The sequence below is a fragment of the Podarcis vaucheri genome (assembly GCF_965113315.1).
Source record: "Podarcis vaucheri genome assembly, chromosome: 1".
NCBI classification, from domain to species: Eukaryota; Metazoa; Chordata; class Lepidosauria; order Squamata; family Lacertidae; genus Podarcis; species Podarcis vaucheri.
Genome location: NC_138759.1, coordinates 60,128,784 through 60,147,655, shown reverse-complemented (window position 1 = coordinate 60,147,655; position 18,872 = coordinate 60,128,784). Strand labels below are relative to the sequence as shown.

The window sequence follows — 18,872 nt, the reverse complement described above, 5'->3', positions numbered from 1 at the left end:
CGCAGAGCTTGAAACAAAATTAAACACAACAAAATCACTCATGCTCATCATGCACACGTGGGAATCTCCAGAAAAGCAACATTCCCATGTAATTTATTTTTCCAATACCACGTTCTGTACAGGGTGCAGTTCACTTTCAAACAGTCTTAACATTGCCTTTTCATCTCTGCTATTGCAGCATGCTCATTAAGAAACACTTTCTTACCAAGCTCTTCAAGTTCTGAGGTCATTGACTTAGACCGCAAGGTCAGTGCAGTGGTTGGAGCCCGTTTTGGAGGTGGTGGGGCTTTGCATTAAACAGAAGGACATACATGATAAGAAACAGCACTCACTGCATGCTCATATATGCATTATTCATATTCAACACAAAAATGCAATACTAATTAAATGAAAATATGTTTTTCTCTATGTAGCTAATCAGTTAACTGATCTCTGGAAACAACGTTTACAGCAGTTTACATACAGCAGTTTCCACACATAGGAAAGGAAGACGCCACAGTATTTCTTTGACATATATTTTATTTTAGGAGATATTCATGCCGCGTTCACAACTAAGCTTATGCTATTGAATCTTATATGCTTAAAGGTTTATCAAATGAGACATGGTACTGTAGAAGTCTGTAAGCTCTGCATTTCTACGTTACTCAAAGAGCCTCACATGAACAGCTCATGTCAATAGCAGCAAATGACCTGACAGTTATCTGACTGACAAGTGGGTTTGACCAGAAATCATGACTGGACACAAGCAGTGAACAGGAGAACCATAGAAAGTGACAGTTTATAATAATGCTTCTAAATCTTTGAAAAGCAGTAGGCTATACGCAACTTTTGTATTGTAAACTGAACTAAAAAGAAAATGATTGAAGCTGTGTTCATTGATAGTTTGAGTTAGACACGTAAGTCATTGTAGCCTACAAAACAATGATACATTAGCTGTGAGGAGCTCAAAGCAGTCAAATGCTCCAGAACGTACAACAAGAGATAAATATTTAAGTTGTTACATCCAAAGTGTATTAGATCAAATTTTGCTACCCTGCCCAAATCAGCTTATCTCAAGTAGCCCTTACTATGTTTGTTACTGAAAGTCACATATATAAAACTGGCAGCCGTTTGAGCTTAATGGGTCATGCATTCAAACTGTACAACTGACTTATGCCCTGCTTCAGTAGTAGATAATGGAGAGCAACTCCAAGCAGACATATTTTTGGTCAAGTTTCAAAAGGAAATGAGCTTCATACGTAAATGCACTATGCTGTTGACCCCTTTTTCATAGGTCCATGGCAAATGAATATGCAGGAAATGATCATGTTATAAGAGATAGTATATAGGATTCAAATCAATCAGGAAAGACCCATTAAACAAGCCCACATGGTTGGGATATTCTTGCACATTTTCCAAAAGTGCAGAACTGCACCAGGAAAAACTAGTTCTCGTGTCAATTAATCTCTATTAAAAAAGAGCATTTTTTCAACTTTGGAAATTAACTCTTCCGTAAAATAATACAACACATATTAAATTGTGGGATGAAGCTCAAATTGTGCAAATTGAACTTAATCTTCCATCAATAATTGAGGTCATATGTACTCCAACTGTGCTGAAAATAAAAATAAAACTTCTGTGCAAGTCTTCCACAATTCCAGGTTCTATGTATTCTTCAACTATTATGAGGTTTGAACTGGTATGTGGTGTTCCAAGTCACTCCACCCCACTGGAATGACTAAAAAATTGAAAAACCATGCACATTAGGTGCTAGGGGTCAAAATGACCTCAGAAAATGCTGCTTAATTTATTAGCTACTTGTCATGTCTACATATACGTAGCCTAGAACCTTTTATTTCAATTTCTTGTGAAAAGGAAAATAGAAGATGAAAAAGGTCTATTTTCATATCAAATTACTTACTTTCCTCAGTATCACTACAAATTATATTAGAGGTCAATAATACCCGAAAGGCTAATAAAACTCATTTTCAAACCTTAATACTGTATATTAAACATTTTTATCAGTGAGAAGGTCCTTGTTTACCCAGCCAAACTATTGTTTTCCTCATAGCTACTTGTAGACTTCATTTGAACAATACTTATTTATTCTGCTTTGGGGGTCATTTTCACCTCAATTGCATCTTTAAAATTGCAAACAACTTGCACCTCCCCCTCTGCAGGTGGGCAGACTTAATGGCAACTCCCCATAGAGAAACTTTAGATTTTATCTGTTTACATGAAGATATTTGCAAAATGTGCTGTTGAGAGCTGCCTTGGGCATCTCTGCGATCGGCAGCTCAAATTCCAGGTCAGACAGCGGTTGACAAGCAAGCAACCTATTTACAGTCTTCTGGACAGAATATAACAACTTTTTCACCAATAAGCAGGAAAAAACCTGACTATGGCAACAACACTGAAAAAACAAGCAACCAGAAATCCCCCCAGAGTTCCTTTCCCACAAATTCAGAAGTGTCAACAGCAGCATTTTTTGTTTTTGCACTTACATATTATGTGCTAAGGAATGGAAGGACAGTGATTTTCCTTTCTTCAGTGCATGAGAATGCAGCAATCTTAGTCAACAAATACAAGTCTGAGATCATTCTTTCTTATAATAAAACTAAAGCTAGTATGCACAACTGTGACCTGATGGTGTCTGTTTAAATGCCTATATTTGCTTGGAAGGTAAGCAAACCACAACAGAGTGAACATCCCAAAATATTATTTTCCTGATATACTTGTATCTGGACATGATCAAACTCTGAGCTGAGCATAGAAACATAGCCAACCTGCCTGGGATGTCAAGCGGCAGCTCCAAAATTGGTAGAGCCAACCTTTGCTGACACCAGGAAAAGGTGAAGGCATGATATCTGTGATTGACACAATGGCAGAAAATCACAGCAACAATGTGCTTTATGTAAATATTCTGCCTCCCATATTCATGGTGTTGTAATGTGGCAATTGTGCATAAGCTGCTCAAGTAAAAGTCGTTTGCAACTCACAGTAAACGGCATTGTTATACTCATGTAACAATTTATAATGAGGTTATATGTATGCTAACACCACGATTCCTTTGCTCCATTTTGGAGGAAGGATGGAATATAAATCTATCAAATAAATAAATAAATAGATTATATGTTGTTTTGTGTTTTAAAAAAACCTCTCGGATCAATTAGACCCTACACACCATTCTTGTGGATTTATGCATTTTATGTTGTGGGTTTTTGTTGTCCCTCGTTAGTTCTTTTCTTGTTTTACTGCAAAAGAAAACTTCTCAATAAGGAGATTTTTCAGAACACTTAGATGGGACCTTCCTCCAGCTATTTAAAAAATGTTTTTCTTGGGATATATTTGATTTCAAAACTGCTGTGATACAGTATTTTTTCTATTAATGGAGGGTTACATATTTCTAAATAATTTCTCATTTACATTGTTCTCTCAATGAAAGGAAATACGACAAACAGTTCAAACTATGAAAAGAATGTACCTTTCTTTCTGGCTGTGTCATCTGGATCAAGATTCCTGGTTACTGTGACAACTTTAAGAACTAAATGATTGCCTCCTTGCCGAATCATGTTCACCACTTGCCTATGGCCAACTTTAACTACATTTTCATTATTAACCTGCAGGGGGAGAGAGAGAGAAAGGACAGAGTTATACTAAAACACGTGGAAAATAATACTTGATTGTAAAAGATAAAGTAAAACAATATCTATAAGGTTTTGAAGAGTGTTCAAAGAATTTGATTTTGACCTAATCAGCAGCTCCCTGGCTAATCTGCAGATATTCCTGTTTCAGAATTATTATTATTTGGCTAGCACCAATCCAGCAATAACCCCCCCTAAACACATATCTGATTATTCTTGTCACAAATCAACATTTTGGAAGCACTTATAGATGGAGATGGCCTCTTGAGCGAGATGAGCGCGCAACCCTAGAGTCGGACACAACTGGCCCGTACAGGCAGGGGGAATTGAACTCCACTTATAGATGGAGAATTGAATCAATATTTTTCCACTGCAGTGGAAATAAGGTACAACAGACCAAAAGATACTATGTATTGATATTAGTTTAATTTGACTCATTTTCTTTATATCCCTGTCATGCTTATAAACCATAATGGCGACTTACAGCCCCCAGAAACATCTATTGCTTGCATGATTTGTAAACACACCGGGAAGCCAAACCATAATCGTGACAGCCTTTCAACGCATACCCAGACAGCTGTGAGTGTAATTAAATATAAAGTGTCTTTGACCAAAATTTGCTCTTGACACAAATCTGCACAGGAACCACATTGGATTTCCCCCCCACAAGTACTTAAGTACACTTCAGAAGGTCTGTACTTTATTTTCATAAAATATTATTGTTATTTAAATTCATTAGTCACTTGCTACGTAAGGAATCTCTAAGCAACTTACATAACTTAAACTTCTTAAAGTCAGAAAAAATGAAAAAACAAAAATCATTAAATCTTTTAGTGTAGTCAGGCAGGTGGTGGTGGTGAGGAGGAAGAGTTCCACATTGGAGGCCTCTGGGGTCTGACCTCCAGGAAAACTATGGATAGCCATCTTTATTATAGGTTCCAATCACAAGGAGTTTCCTGATGTGAATATCCTTTTCCTCTCTGCAATTGCTAGTGCCACATTAGGGAAAGCATATGGGTACATAGCTGATTTCCTTAAGAAGTCAATACCAGCTTGGTGATTTAGATTAGGCAAGTGACATGGGGAAAGAGATAAATCTTTTCTCTCCCAGTACCACAGTCTTTATCCAATTCACCCCTGCTTTGGCCACTACTAGCTAAGACTGCTTTTTAAAAGAGACCCAATCTTCTATGGTTTGGTCCTAAACAAGCATCTCAAGAGAAGAGGGAAGTGACAATATGGCACAGGAACATAAACACTATAAGCCCAAAGACAAACATTATAAATGTCAAAGTAAAAGATAGCAGCAGCATACAATAGGGTTGTACTATGCTGAAACTTGTCTTTCAATTTCTCAAAAGTTTCTTCCATTGTGAAAGAGGCTACTGTTTTTCCTTCCCATTTGCTATCACTCTAGAATTTCTTTACAATTTTGGTGGGTGTAGGGTTGAGGTTATAGTTCTCTGCTGCTCCTTTGTTCCTTATCTGACAAAGCCCCATGGAAGCAGTTACTTGACAAGTCCATTCCATGGCTTTAGTGGAAGCTCAGGAAGCAGGGGGCGTTGGCTAACAAGCACCTGAGATTGGTGCACTCTGATTTGGTTTTTAAGGGAAGTCCTATTAAAGAAAAAAAAAATCTTTCTGCACCAATTTCTTTATAACAAAAAATACCAGAACTTTAAAAAATAAAAAACCCGTTAGGTGTATGGTACGCAGCCGCTGTTTTTTGTGAGTCAAAGACCCGCCACCCACATAGGATTATAATAAAACACAAAGACACATTATTTTAGGTTAATGGGCAAAATTAGGCCACAACTTTATTGGTTACAGCATGTGAGTGGTATTGGCGTAGGCATTGGACAAAACAGCAATACATGACTCCATCCCGCTCTGCGGGGAGTCATTTCAGGGGTTAACAACCAGTGGGAGGAGCTTGTTAGGCAACTGGAAGCTTTCCCATGATGTCACTGGGGGTTGTGCCATGGCCCTAGCCACCAGCAGGGCATCGGACAGGATCCACGACCATCGGATTCCTTTAATGGAATACCCAAAAGAGGAGGGGTAGATGATGGCCATACCCAAACCTCCAACACAGTACACATATTCTAATGCCTAACCATCAATACTAAAAAAGTTGTGATGAGTTGCTACGAGGTAGGCAAAAAAACCAAGAGGCTGGTGCCAATTTGCCAAATTGATAAAAAAGTTCTACCAGGCCCCTTGGGCAACCAAGGCAACCAACCAAAGTCCATAGCAAGGTCAATAGGCAGAGGAAGCTGACCTAAAAGGGAGGGAGGGTGGGAGAGCCGATGTAAGCAGGAACCGACTGGGGAGCTAAACCTGCCCCCCGGCCCTATTGGCCAGCTGAAAGGCTTGGCCATGGCAGCAGAGGCAATCAGAGGCAGGGAGCCGAATACGCCTCCCTGCTGCTATGGGAAGCTGCTTCCATTCACAACTCCTCCCCTCTGGGAGGAGGAGAGGTCTTCTCAGCCAAAGATGTCATGATGGGTGCTTTTAAAGAAGCATAGGTACCAGGGAAGACTACATAATACAGACCCACCAGTCATCTTATTTGTAGACTCTTGCTAAAACCCTAAGCTACCATGAAAGTTAGGTAAAGGCAACAAAATCCTGTGCCACAGCCATGAAAATTTCACTGAAATTTTCTCTTCCCTTTGATAATTTTCAGATCCTTCCCCTTTTCCAACAAATTGATAATGGTGGAAATATACAAAAGAAAATTTCAGCACAGCGGTAGCAAATAATGAAGTGTGACCTCTTCTGCAGGTAATGCCCAACTTAAACAATTGGTTACCTCTTGGGGCTCCATGACAGCCCCAAACTGCCTATATTATGTAAAGGTTTTCTTGTTATCTAACATGCTTCTAAAACTGCTGTCCACGTCAGAGAAGAAAGCTAGCAACATAAGCAAATGAATCCAGGAAAAGATGGGATTATCTCAAACATATTCATAATCTGTGAAGTGGAATGGTAGAAGGAAGAAGTTGGTGAGTTCAGTTTGATGGTGGAAGCCTGGTCAAATTGGCTATATCAGATTATGTGGGGGAGACCTGAATTGCTAGTATGAGGTCATATTCAGTGCCTGTCAACTAGAAATCTGGGTAGGAAGTTGCAATTAGGTACTGGGCAGATATATTTAGAAAACTGGTTCAGAAGACTCTTGGAAAGTGGCATTATCCTACGATAATCTTTGTAGTTGGGAGTGTGTGTGTGTGTGTGTGTGTGTGTGTGTGTATGTGTATTCTAGGCTAGATGGGGAGTTTTGATTAATGCATTAATGCACCAACCCACACCCAAAGCAGCTGTGATTACGGTTACATTTTTCTTTCTCCCCCTTACCAACAAGATTAGCTGTAAATGGCTCATGTCTCAGTACAGCTATTGCATCTACTTGAATGTTGAGGTGGCAAAATAATTTCTAGAAGGGAAATGTTCACAGAAGGTGATTTTAATTGATATCCTGTTGCTACTGATGTGGGTTTTTCTTGACACAGGTAGTAGAAATTCAAAGACATTTGATATGGGTAATTTTGAGAAGGACTGAAAAAAGAAAAATTCTGGCATGTAAAATATTAAAGGACAATATATGCAGGAGCTGATTTTGTTCACAACAAAGGAACCCACTGTAAAATTAGTTCTATACTGTGTTCTTTGACAACTAATCGTTTGTGCTGCATTTTAGAAATAGGAAAAGCAGCAGATGAAATCATCTAAACTTCTGTTCTAAACTCCACCTAAACCGTGAGGAACTAGATGAAGCAGCCATATTTGAAGCACTGGGCACTGCATTGGCAGAAATAAAGATGGTGGAGGAAGAAGTCCAAGCACTCTTCATTGGGGGATGAGAGGAGGCACAACTGCAACTCATTAGGGACAAACACAATTCCCCCAAGATTAAAACTGGCCAAAATTGCTACACTCTTTGAGCAACCAACTTGAATAAATGAAAGGCAGGGGGAAGCAACTCAAGCAAACACACTTGGTACTGGTAGGCTGTGGGACTTGCTGAGAAGGACGGTGTGAGAAAGCAGTGTGAGAACAGCTACAGCTGCATGACGGACCTCCGGAACGAATTCAGTTCGTAACCAGAGTTACCACTGTAATACAAGAGGATCCACCTGATGTTGACCACAGGTAAGGAGGGCAATGTGGTAGGCAGGACAACTCAACCTGGAGAGGAGCAAAAAGGCTCCACAAACTCTACCTTTCATGTCCAGTAGGAGTCATCCCTACCAGGAATGTCCTCCATTCTCCTCTTGAAAAGGCACACTCTAAAACATACATACACCATTTCTAAAGAAGCAGCTCATAAATATCACACAGTTGAAGTCATATCCCAATGTGAATAGCCAGATTTCTGCCACAGCCACACTGTTGCTGAAGCTGCAGAACCAGAGTGGTTAATATTACAAATTAACATCCCTCACTTATTAGCATCAAACCAGTCTGATCCAATTTGTTATTTTTTTATCTAGTCATAAGACCATTCCATAACAAAAGTTTAACTATGAAAGCAACATAAGGCAACATTGATAGCATTTAACTCAGACCCTAATGAAGCTATGTATTGTCCCAATGTGTTCTTCTCAATATGTTACATCTGTTTTTTCGAAGTGTTATAAGTAGGCAATACTGTATGTACAATGTAAATCAACTCAGTTAAAACCACAAGAACTGGTACATTCAGAATTTTTTTGAGACTTCATTCTAAAACAGCTGATGATAACAAATTCAACCAGGATTTAGTAAAGGCCACCCTCACTTAGTTTCTGCAAATTGTTGAAATAAGAAGGAAAATTATTATACGATGATGCTACTTTAGAAACTGATATGGTTGTCCTGTCCATCTGAAGGGAAGCAACAGATCATTTCTGTTCAAAAACTAAAAGTATACTCCATCACCAAAACTCTAATTCCTAATTTCACCAATATGTAATGCAAACCCCTTCCAAGAGTGATTGTTCAAAGCGTTTTCTCATGTCTGTCCATTATTTCATGTTCATATTGCTCTTATAACTACAGTGGTACCTCAGTTTATGAACTTAATCCATTCCGGAAGTCCGTTCTTAAACCAAAACCATTCTTAAACCGAGGCACTCTTTCCCTAATGAGGCTTCCTGCCACCAGTGCCCTTCCACTGTTCGGCTTCCGTTCTTAGACCGAGGCAAAGTTTGCAAACTGGGATACTACTTCCGGTTTTGTGGAGTTCATAAACCAAATAGTTCATAAACGGCTGTTCTTAAACTGAGGTACCACTGTACTATACATGAAGGTTAGAAGATAATTTTTCATTCTAGCACTAGATTTCACATACGTATGATATAACTGGTAGATTGTGCTACCCATTCTCTCTCTCTCTCTGTCTCTCTCTCTCTGTCTCTCTCTCTCTCCCTCTCTCTCTCTCTCTCTCTCTCTCTCTCACACACACACCTTTCATATCTATCATCTATCTATCTATCATCTATCTATCTATCTATCTATCTATCTATCTATCTATCTATCTGTCTGTCTGTCTGCCTCTACACACTGACAGTTCACAAACCTGTCAAAAAGTTTGGGACAAATTCACTAATCTTCATCATACTTTCATTTTACACATTTTTACCAGCTGCCTCAAATTTGTACATACACTGGCCTCTACACATAAAAGATTCGCAAACCTGTCAAATAATTATGAACACTTTCATGAAAAATATTACCTTATTACCAGCTTTGCAAAACAGTTACATATATGCATCTGTCTTTGGTTCTTTATGAAAAACTAAGATTAATTTAACAGGCAACACTAATGTTAATATTTGATGAGCTTGATCCTATATATCAACTCCTACTTAAAAGTGTTACAGCTATTTCTGGTGTTGAAGCAGAAATGCATTCCTGTTCCAGGCAATGAGACAGAGCTGCCTAGTTCTGCCATGCTTGAAAGCATATTGCTCCTTCTCCCTGATATGAAGGATGGGTGGGATGGGTGAACATTGCCCTTAGCCCTGGACATGGCAGGACATGCTGGCATTGGTGTGTTTGGGTGCACACTGTACACCTTCCTACTTTCAGGGTCAGCACAACTTCACCCACACAGACCTGCTAAACAGCACCCACACCCCAGGAAACAGCTTCAACTGGCTGGCTAAACCAGGTGAGGATAGCTTATGGGCCTCAAACCCTTGGTGAGTTAGGCATTTGCCCCTGTATGTGAAGATAGGCTCTGGAGAATTGAGTGGGTGAGACCAATAAGTAGGTTCAACAGCCTACAGGAAGATGGCTTCAGCACGTGTAGAGAGAGAAGTGAGGTGCAGGTGGGACTCATCAACCTGGGAAGGCAGTGCATCTAGGAGAAGGAAAGCTCCAGTTGTAAACGTCTGCTGAATTGTGGGATATCTTCAGAAGAAAAGTCTCAGGATTAAACCCTACACAACGACAGTTGGATGATATCTTGTATGTCTCCTTCCAACAACTCCTGCAGCAAAGCTGGTGCCAAATATATTGTTCTGCTTTCCTGTGGATCACATCAGCGAGGTCAAGATGGGAATCTTGCTGTCTGGGCAGCCCAGGACACAATACACAATGCCCAGGCTTGCGCCCCAAGGAAGTCACTTTGGTGCTGCTAATGCAATGGCTTGACTTCACTCTTGGAGGCACACTCCATTGTCTCTCAACAATGCCAACAATAGGAGCCCTGGAACTTGCATATGAAGGGTAGGCAATCATCACCATCATCATAGTGATCTGGGCAAGACTCATTCTCCCCTAGGAATGGGGGAGAAATTTGTTCACTTTTTAATGCAAATCTATGTAATTCATGGGGTTTTCTTGGCAGGGAGACTGGAGTGGCTTGCTGGTTCCTGCTCCAGGTGAGAGCTGGACCATAAAGAAGGCTGATCGCCGAAGAATTGATGCTTTTGAAATATAGTGCTGGAGGAGACTCTTGAGAGTCCCATGGACTGCAAGAAGATCTAACCTATCCATTCGTAAGGAAATCAGCCCTGAGTGCTCACTGGAAGAACAGTTCCTGAAGCTGAGGCTCCAAAACTGTCGCCACCTCATGAGAAGAGGAGACTCCCTGGAAAGGACCCTGATGTTGGGAAAGATTGAGGGCACAAGGAGAAGGGGACGATAGAGGACCAGATTGTTGGATAGAACACCAGCTTCAAGTGTTCTTGAAGCTACGAACATGAATCATAGAATCATAGAGTTGGAAGAGACCACAAGGCCCATCGAGTCCAACCCCCTGCCAAGCAGGAAACACCATCAGAGCACTCTTGACATATGGTTGTCAAGCCTCTGCTTAAAGACCTCCAAAGAAGGAGACTCCACCACACTCCTCGGCAGCAAATTCCACTGTCAAACAGCACTTACTGTCATGAGTTTCACCAAACTGCGGGAGGCAGTGGAAGACAGGAGTGACTGGTGTGCTCTGGTCCATGGGGTCATGAAGAGTTGGACACGACTAAAGAACAACAACATGAACGTGTAATTCACCCTTCCCCAAACCAATATAAGAACGGAAACACAGCTATCCTTCAAAATTCACACTGTGAGAAAATTAAAATGAGAAAGAGCCCTAAGGCCACAGAGTTCAAAGTGCTTAAACCTGTAAATTACCGTATTTTTCGCCCCAGAGAACACTATAACATGCCCGTAACATTGACAATATTGACTGTTTAGGCAAGAGGACTAACTGCTGTGGCACGGTTGGGAGGAGTTAAATATCAACTGAAACAGATGGCTCTAGCCCATTGCAACTTAGCTAAATAATATACTTCAGCAACTATTTATTAGAACAAGAAGTCTAGGGAAGCCTGTCAAAAGAACTGAAAGACGTTGTAGTTAAACCACCACATGTTCTCATTTCAAATTCGGCAACTTATTAGTAGTGACTTTTGGGTACACACACATTCAAACACACAATGCTATTCAACACTCTCATTGCAATTGCCACTGTTAGGTAAAGGTAAAGGGACCCCTGACCATTAGGTCCAGTTGTGGCCGACTCTGGGGTTGTGGTGCTCATCTCGCTTTATTGGCCGAAGGAGCCAGCGTACAGCTTCCAGGTCATGTGGACTAAGCCACTTCTGGTGAACCAGAGCAGCACATGGAAACACCGTTTACCTTCCCATCGGAGCGGTACCTATTTATCTACTTGCACTGGTGTGCTTTCGAGTTGCTAGTTGGCAGGAGTTGGGACCGAGCAACGGAAGCTCGCCCCTTCGTGGGGATTCGAAATGCTGACCTTCTGATCAGCAAGTCCTAGGCTCTGTGGTTATCTCACAGTGCCACCCATGTCCCTTTTAATTGCCACTGTTAGAAAGTGTAATAGCAAAAATATACTTCAGGTTAATTATAATAATACCATCAACTGCAGTTGCCTCTTTATCAATAAACCTCTCAAAGGCCAAACTTTTATTTGAAATATTCCAATCCATGTATTTCTCAAGGCTAACCATAGGAATTAAAATCTGGCAGTTAAAAAAAAAGCCACTTAAAAAGGGATTTTATGCAATAATGCCAACACACAATGTTTTGTTGCTTTACAATACCTCAGAACTGCTAGACAAACTAGAGAAAAATAATGACGGTTATAAGAAAAGCAGTACTGACATCTGATAAAAATGTATATAAGAAAGGGGAGTACCACAAGTTCAAGTGGCAAGGAATACAAATGCCTAATATGTTTTTGTTTGACAGATTTAATAAATAACAAATGGAGGTCAAAGGGTGAAAAGATCAGGGAAACTTCATTGACATATACCTAATAAATTACTAATCAACATGCAAGTGACTCAGTCATTGTCTTTGCTTGGGTGCTGAGAACATGCAAATGGATGCAACTACAGGAAGATTTATGAGTTTTTATTTAATGTCTTTCTAGAGGGCATTACTGAACTCTCAACTGGTATAATCCCCCAGGTTCTACTTAATGCTCTGGTGCCAATGGAACTACAGCACGACAAGCAGTCACTCAATTAGTTAAATATTTGAGTCTTTTTTGCAGAGAGGAATTGCAGAGAGACTGGGTTTTTTGCAGAGAGGAATGGTGGCGCCCAGCGCTTCATCCTGCTAAAGATGCCTGGTACTGAAGCCACTGCCACCATTCTAGGTGCTGGCATGCATATGCATGTCATGCGCACTGCACGCCAGCATGCAGGGGCAGGGTGGCAGAGTCCTTTTAAAGCTTGCATCACCTTATCCTCTGTCTTGGCTGGCACCCTCCTTTCTACTCTCCTTTTAACACAGTATCACTGTGGTGGTTGCTTTGGGGCCACAACGGGATTTTTCGCAGGTGGGGTTGTTTGTTTTTTGCTTACTGTAAACGTGGAAGAGGAGACTTTAAGGTGTGGTGCCTTAATATTCAGCTCTTCTAGCTGATAAGTTGATCTGTATTTTAATTGTTTGCTTGGCTAGTAGGTTAATCTGACCACCTGAACGTTCTATTTCTTAAACAGATTTATCTGGTCACTTTGGCAGGAAAGTGCTGGAAGGGCAATTTAATAGCATAGCTTGATGGCCCCTGTTAGGTTCCACTGAGGATGACTTGTGGTTTCCAAGGCCTGCAACCCAGGGCTGTAGGGCCTGGGGGTAGGATAGGGACCACCTCTTGAGGCCAACTCACCCCAGTGTTTGAAGTTGTGGGAGCCCAGAGTTATTTTATTTCAAGGATCTTAAAAGAGCTTTAAAATGGTGGTGCCAAAACAACAACCCAGACACTAGTAAAACCATCCTAGGGATGCACTGCAAAGGCGGGGTGCCAAAACAATATAGATCCTGTGTCCTGTGGTCACAATTCACTGCACCTGAGAAGGAGGGGGAAACACCTAGAACAGATAATTCAACAGTCAGTCTGTGAGCACTTAGAAAAGGGTGTCATGCTTACTAAGATCTCATTTCTTTTTCCTTTTTTGATACTGTTACAAGCTTTGTGGATCAGTGAAACGCTGTGGACAGAGTGTATCTTGATTTCAGTAAGTCCCGTATGATACTGTTGTGGAGAAGCTGGTAAAATATGGGCTGGACGAGGTAACTGTTAGGTGGATTTGTAGTGGTTGACTGAATGAACCTCAAGCGATCACTAATGATTCCTCAACATCGTGGAAAAAAGTGACAAGTGGGGTGCTGCAGGGTTCTGACCTGGTTCCATTGTTGTTTAATAAACATCATTTATAAATGATTTGGATGAAGGAATTGATGGGGTGCTCATCAAATTTCCAGATTATACCAAACTGGGAGGGGTAGCTAATGCTGCAGTAGACAGAACTTGGATTCAAGATGACCTTAACTGATTGGAGAGCTGGGCCCAAGCTAACAAAATGATTTTCAACAGGGATAAATGTAAGGTTTTACACTTAGGCAGGAAGGACCAGCTACACCCATATAAGATGGGGACCACCTGGCTTACGAGTACATGTGAAAAGGATCTAAGGGCCTTAGTAGACCATAAACAGCAGTTAAAAAAACAAAATCCATAGCTAATGCATCAACAGAAGTATAGGGTCCAGATCAAGGGAAATATTCTGCCTTGGTCAGACTACACCTGGAGTACTGTGTCCAATTATGGGTGCCACAATTTAAGGAGGATATTGGCAAGCTAGAATGTGTGCAGAGGAGAGCCACCAAGATGATCAAGGGTCTGGAAACCAAGCCTTATGAAGAATGGTTGAACGGAAGTATGTTTAGCTTAGATAACAGGAGACCAAGAGGGGATATGATAGCTATCTTCCACTATCTCAAGGGTTGTCACATGGAAAATTGTTTTCTCCTGCTCCAGAGGGTAGAAGCTGAACCGATGGCTTCAAGATACAAGAAGGGAGATTCCGATGAAACATCAGGAAGAACTTTCTGACAGTAAGAGCTGTTTGACAGTGGAACAGACTCTCTTGGGAGGTTATGGACTCTCCTTCATTGGAAATTTTAAAGCAGAGGTTGGATGGCCATCTGTCATGGATGCTCTAGCTGAGATGCCTGCATTGCAGGGGGTTGGACTAGATGACCCTCTGGGTCTCTTCCAACTCTGCAATTCTATGATTCTAAGTTACTGCTGCTTCTGAAGTGATTTGTTTTCATGCAGTTTTGATGCCCAATATTTAAACTTTTTTCTTCTATATGACATCCAATACTATTTCACTGATGTCTCCAGTTTTAAAAATAGAACTGTACTTTAATATTCATGATGGAATATCTGTCTCTTGAACTACAAGAACAATTCTGCATTCCACGTACAGCTTGTATCCCATTACTGGCATTTGAGAAATATGCTGTAGTCTGTTTAAATCTACAATGACAGCCTGATTCCAAAAAGCAAATTAAAACAAAACAAAACAAAACCCCAACTGGCTCAGTGTATATATCATACAATGACAAATCAGCAAAATACTGCCAGGGCAAATATGCCTTTTATTATTTGATATGATGTGACATGCCCAGTTCAGGCGGTAACACAAGAATGTTCCTCAAACCACTGCCTATATGCCAAAAATTAATCAATATGGAATGTATCAGTTCTCTTTTTAGAATACTCCCTCCACATATTTGACTCGGTTTGCATTTAATGCCAAATTTATCAATCAATAAATAAATCACACCTATCTGAATTTTGCGATGCAGTTCTCTAATCAATGTTCACAAAAATACATTTACTATGGGGAAGAGTGCATAAAGAAATGCCAAAATTGCTTGCAGAAATGTGTACATTACAAAAAAATGGCATATAAACTGTGTTTATTAGGAGAAAAATCAGACTGAAAAGAGGAAGAATTTTCATAAGGATTTTTTAAAAAACTCAAATTGCCACAGAAATGTAGAGAACTGAATTTAGAATTAGAAAAAAAGAGAACCTGAGAGAACTGAAATTGACATATTATTCCATCCCTACTCAGGATATAGTAATCTTTTCAACTGCGCATACTGAGTTCTTGTGGGTAGTGGTGGTTGTATGGTAAAATAATTTTCAAAAGCCACACACTTGTAAACATTTCAGACAAAAACATCTGAATGTATAGATCTTGTTCTATCACCTGGAGCAAATGTGGAACCAGGGCTGACCCAAGACGTTTTGATGCCTGAGGGGAACCACAAAATGGCACCTCTTCCCTGCTAAGGAAGAAGGGTTGAGTGAAGATCTCCATCAGGATCAAATGGGGAATGAAGATCTACATTGGGATCTGCTGCCCCTGAAGATCCTGCCACCCGGAAAGTCGCCCTACAGTTATGGGTAGGCTGGTTCAGTCTGGAACTGTTTTTGTACTAGAGTACCTGTGCCTGGGACGCGGGTGGCACTGTGGGTTAAACCACAGAGCCTAGGACTTGCTGATCAGAAGGTCGGCGGTTCGAATCCCCATGACGGGGTGAGCTCCTGCTGCTCGGTCCCTGTTTCTGCCAACCTAGCAGTTCAAAAGCACATCAAAGTGCATTTCTGTGCACTGCTCTGGTTCGCCAGAAGCGGCTTAGTCATGCTGGCCACATGACCTGGAAGCTGTACGCTGACTCCCTCGGCCAATAAAGCAAGATGAGCGCCGCAACCCCAGAGTCGTCCACGACTGGACCTAATGGTCAGGGGGTCCCTTTACCTTTACCTGTGCCTACAAAAAGGAAAACGAGGACAATAGCTACACTTCCATGGACCTCCCCAGGCCCAGTGCTTTTGCACTAGCTCACTGACTGACCAGTTCCTTCTTCCTGAGACTGGAAAGTTCACTGGACATGTCTATCTAGGGTTTGTTTAGGAATTATATTGCTTGAGGAATTTTTCCAGTGCTTCCTCCTCAAAACTCTTCATTAACTATGAAGGGGGTGGCACAATATAAGTGGCATTCATCCTTTCCAGCCTATTTTTACTATCACCCATTACTAAATTAATCCTGTTTATGGACTTATGTTTTTCAGATGGACGAGGAGTAGTTCAACTGAATAAAACTGTCTCATTTCACAATTGCTCATATGCCTGCTACCTAACTGTGAAGGTACTTGAGGACCATTGCAGGCTTACACAAATCACAATATTTGCTCACAGCAGTCGTTTGTGTTTGGTTGCTTTTCATCTGATTTGGTGAAGTAAACCTTTCATGTGTGTCACAGCTGGGTTCATCCACAGGCAAAAACCTTTTATTATGTCACGTTTTATTTGTAAACCATTTGAAAGTGAAATGTTACTCAAAAACATGATATAGCGCGCTCTACAAAACATTTGGTGTATATTTTACTTCTTTAATTTGTGCATGTAAATCTAATGCCTCACTTAACAATGCCAATAGGATGATACAGTTTGCCCTTGGGGAAATTTGTTCCATAGCAACATAGCTCAGCATTCATTCAGTGAAGCTAATATATTTATGCAGATGTCTTTTTGCTTGACAAAATGGAAAACCAAAATATCCTGGCAATTCTTAACCAGAACAAAAACTACAGAACTGACTGCCACACACAAGACGGATTTAAAGTGCTGCAAAGTATCAGTTGACAATTTGTGGATTTTGAGTTTCTGGAAGAAGAGTGAGGATATAGATACTCAGGGAAACACACACCCATAAATAAAATACAGACAGACCACAGAAATGAATATGGAACCCTAACTAGAGAAGGATGAGAAAGGAGAAAAGAATCTGATGTGCTTTTAGAAAATTATTTGTAAAATATAATTTCATCCTAAGATATAATTTGTTTCAGATATCATTATCATTATATAATTTGATTCAGATAATCATTTTTCTCCACACTTGCACAGTTATTTTTACAGGAATCATACAGTGGAATTCAGTTAGGCTGGCAGCTGGGCAGCAACTGCTACCAATTGTGCTGGGAAGCACAATTATTGCATCTTGATGGAAACACAAAAGCATCAGAAACCATGGGGCTGTATCCAACACTCCTGTTCCACTAGTGTAAGGGATGTGTGCTAGAGAAGTGGAACATTCCCATTCCCTACAGCCCCTCCATGTCCTCAAAAGGGGGGTTGCGGGACCCTCCAGAGGTGATGGTGGGGCATAAGGAGAGGAGAGGAGAAGAAATGGAAGTGCTGCTGTACCAGCAGAAATTCTCTGGCACTGCCTTGGATACAAGCAGTGTGTATAGTACCTACCAATTATTATATCCTATTGAAGGGGGGGGGAACCAGATGTATAACATCCTTAGGCACTAGGTACACTACTATTCATTATGGCTGAGTAGAAACAGCATGAGCTGATTTGCCTGACCCTATTGATTTTATCCTATTTATAAATAAATAATACTTAAAAGCACAATATCACACAAGTATCCACAATTAATTAATGCTTGAATTTAATTAAGTCATTGTGCAAATAGAACAACTTCTGCAAACACAAAGGAACCTCCCTTCCCACACTGCACCCATATCAGCTCTTGAGGGCTGAGGAACTTCTAGAGCAGATTTGGGCAGGTGTGCTGGGGAAGGAGCGGGAGAAGAAGTTCCATGGTACTCACAGAAGCACAAGCAATGATTTAGGTGAATAACTCTCAGACTACAAATACTTGAAGTGATAAGGAATTCAACAGCTGACAAACTATTGTTTTATCAATAGCAGGGATGGGGGAATCTGTAGCCCTCCAGATATTGTTGGACTCCAGCTTTCATCACTCTCTGTTAGCACTGCCAATGACCAGGGATGATGGGAGCTGGAGTCCAACAATATCTGGGAGGTGACAAAATCTCCATCTCTGATCTATAAAATAATAGTAAGTCCAGAATGAATAATTCTACATGGAAGTTTTCAAGAAATATGTTTTGATTCATGCATGCAATTGACTAAAATCTCAAACAAAACAATGCATTGTATTTGTTATAGATCACTGCACTAAGAAATGAGATTCATTCCCATCAGTCAGATGCTATTTAATATTCATTTTTACTCTTTGTACATGCATGCATGCATACATACATGTAAAGTTTCTGACATTTCTGGCAATGGAATACATCAATCCTACAGGGGAAAAATGCAGTACTGCCTTTTGGCTGCTATTGTTGGGAATCTAAAATATATAATTGCAACCACATCTTAATATAAAATGTATTTTAGATCCTACTAGGAAAATCCATCCTGAAAAATAGCATCAGTGTATAAATGGCCAGGTTATTTCCATCTCTTTCTTATTTCAAGCACACTAAACGAGAATTGTTTCTTTTTTATATTTGCCTAGAAACACTAAGAAAGTTATTTGAGATTCAGCCATTCATGTCAGAGGGAAGAAACATTCCACATAATTGAGTTGCCAAATGGAAAT

General features: G+C 40.5%; 1 protein-coding gene across 6 annotated transcripts in view; it reads right to left on the bottom strand.

Annotated features, from left to right (window-relative positions):
* The window catches only part of SHANK2 (SH3 and multiple ankyrin repeat domains 2), a 354,487-nt gene that overhangs the window by 55,854 nt on the left and 279,761 nt on the right, over nucleotides 1–18,872 (bottom strand). For 5 of the 6 annotated variants that reach the window (XM_082223286.1, XM_082223288.1, XM_082223283.1 and 2 more), the window contains 2 exons: nucleotides 3,464–3,599; nucleotides 206–286 (listed from right to left, as the gene is read on the bottom strand). In XM_082223286.1, coding sequence (XP_082079412.1) covers nucleotides 206–286; nucleotides 3,464–3,599 — 217 coding nt within the window. The remainder of the gene's footprint in view (nucleotides 1–205; nucleotides 287–3,463; nucleotides 3,600–18,872) is intronic. The other variant, XM_082223285.1, reaches the window with a different exon arrangement.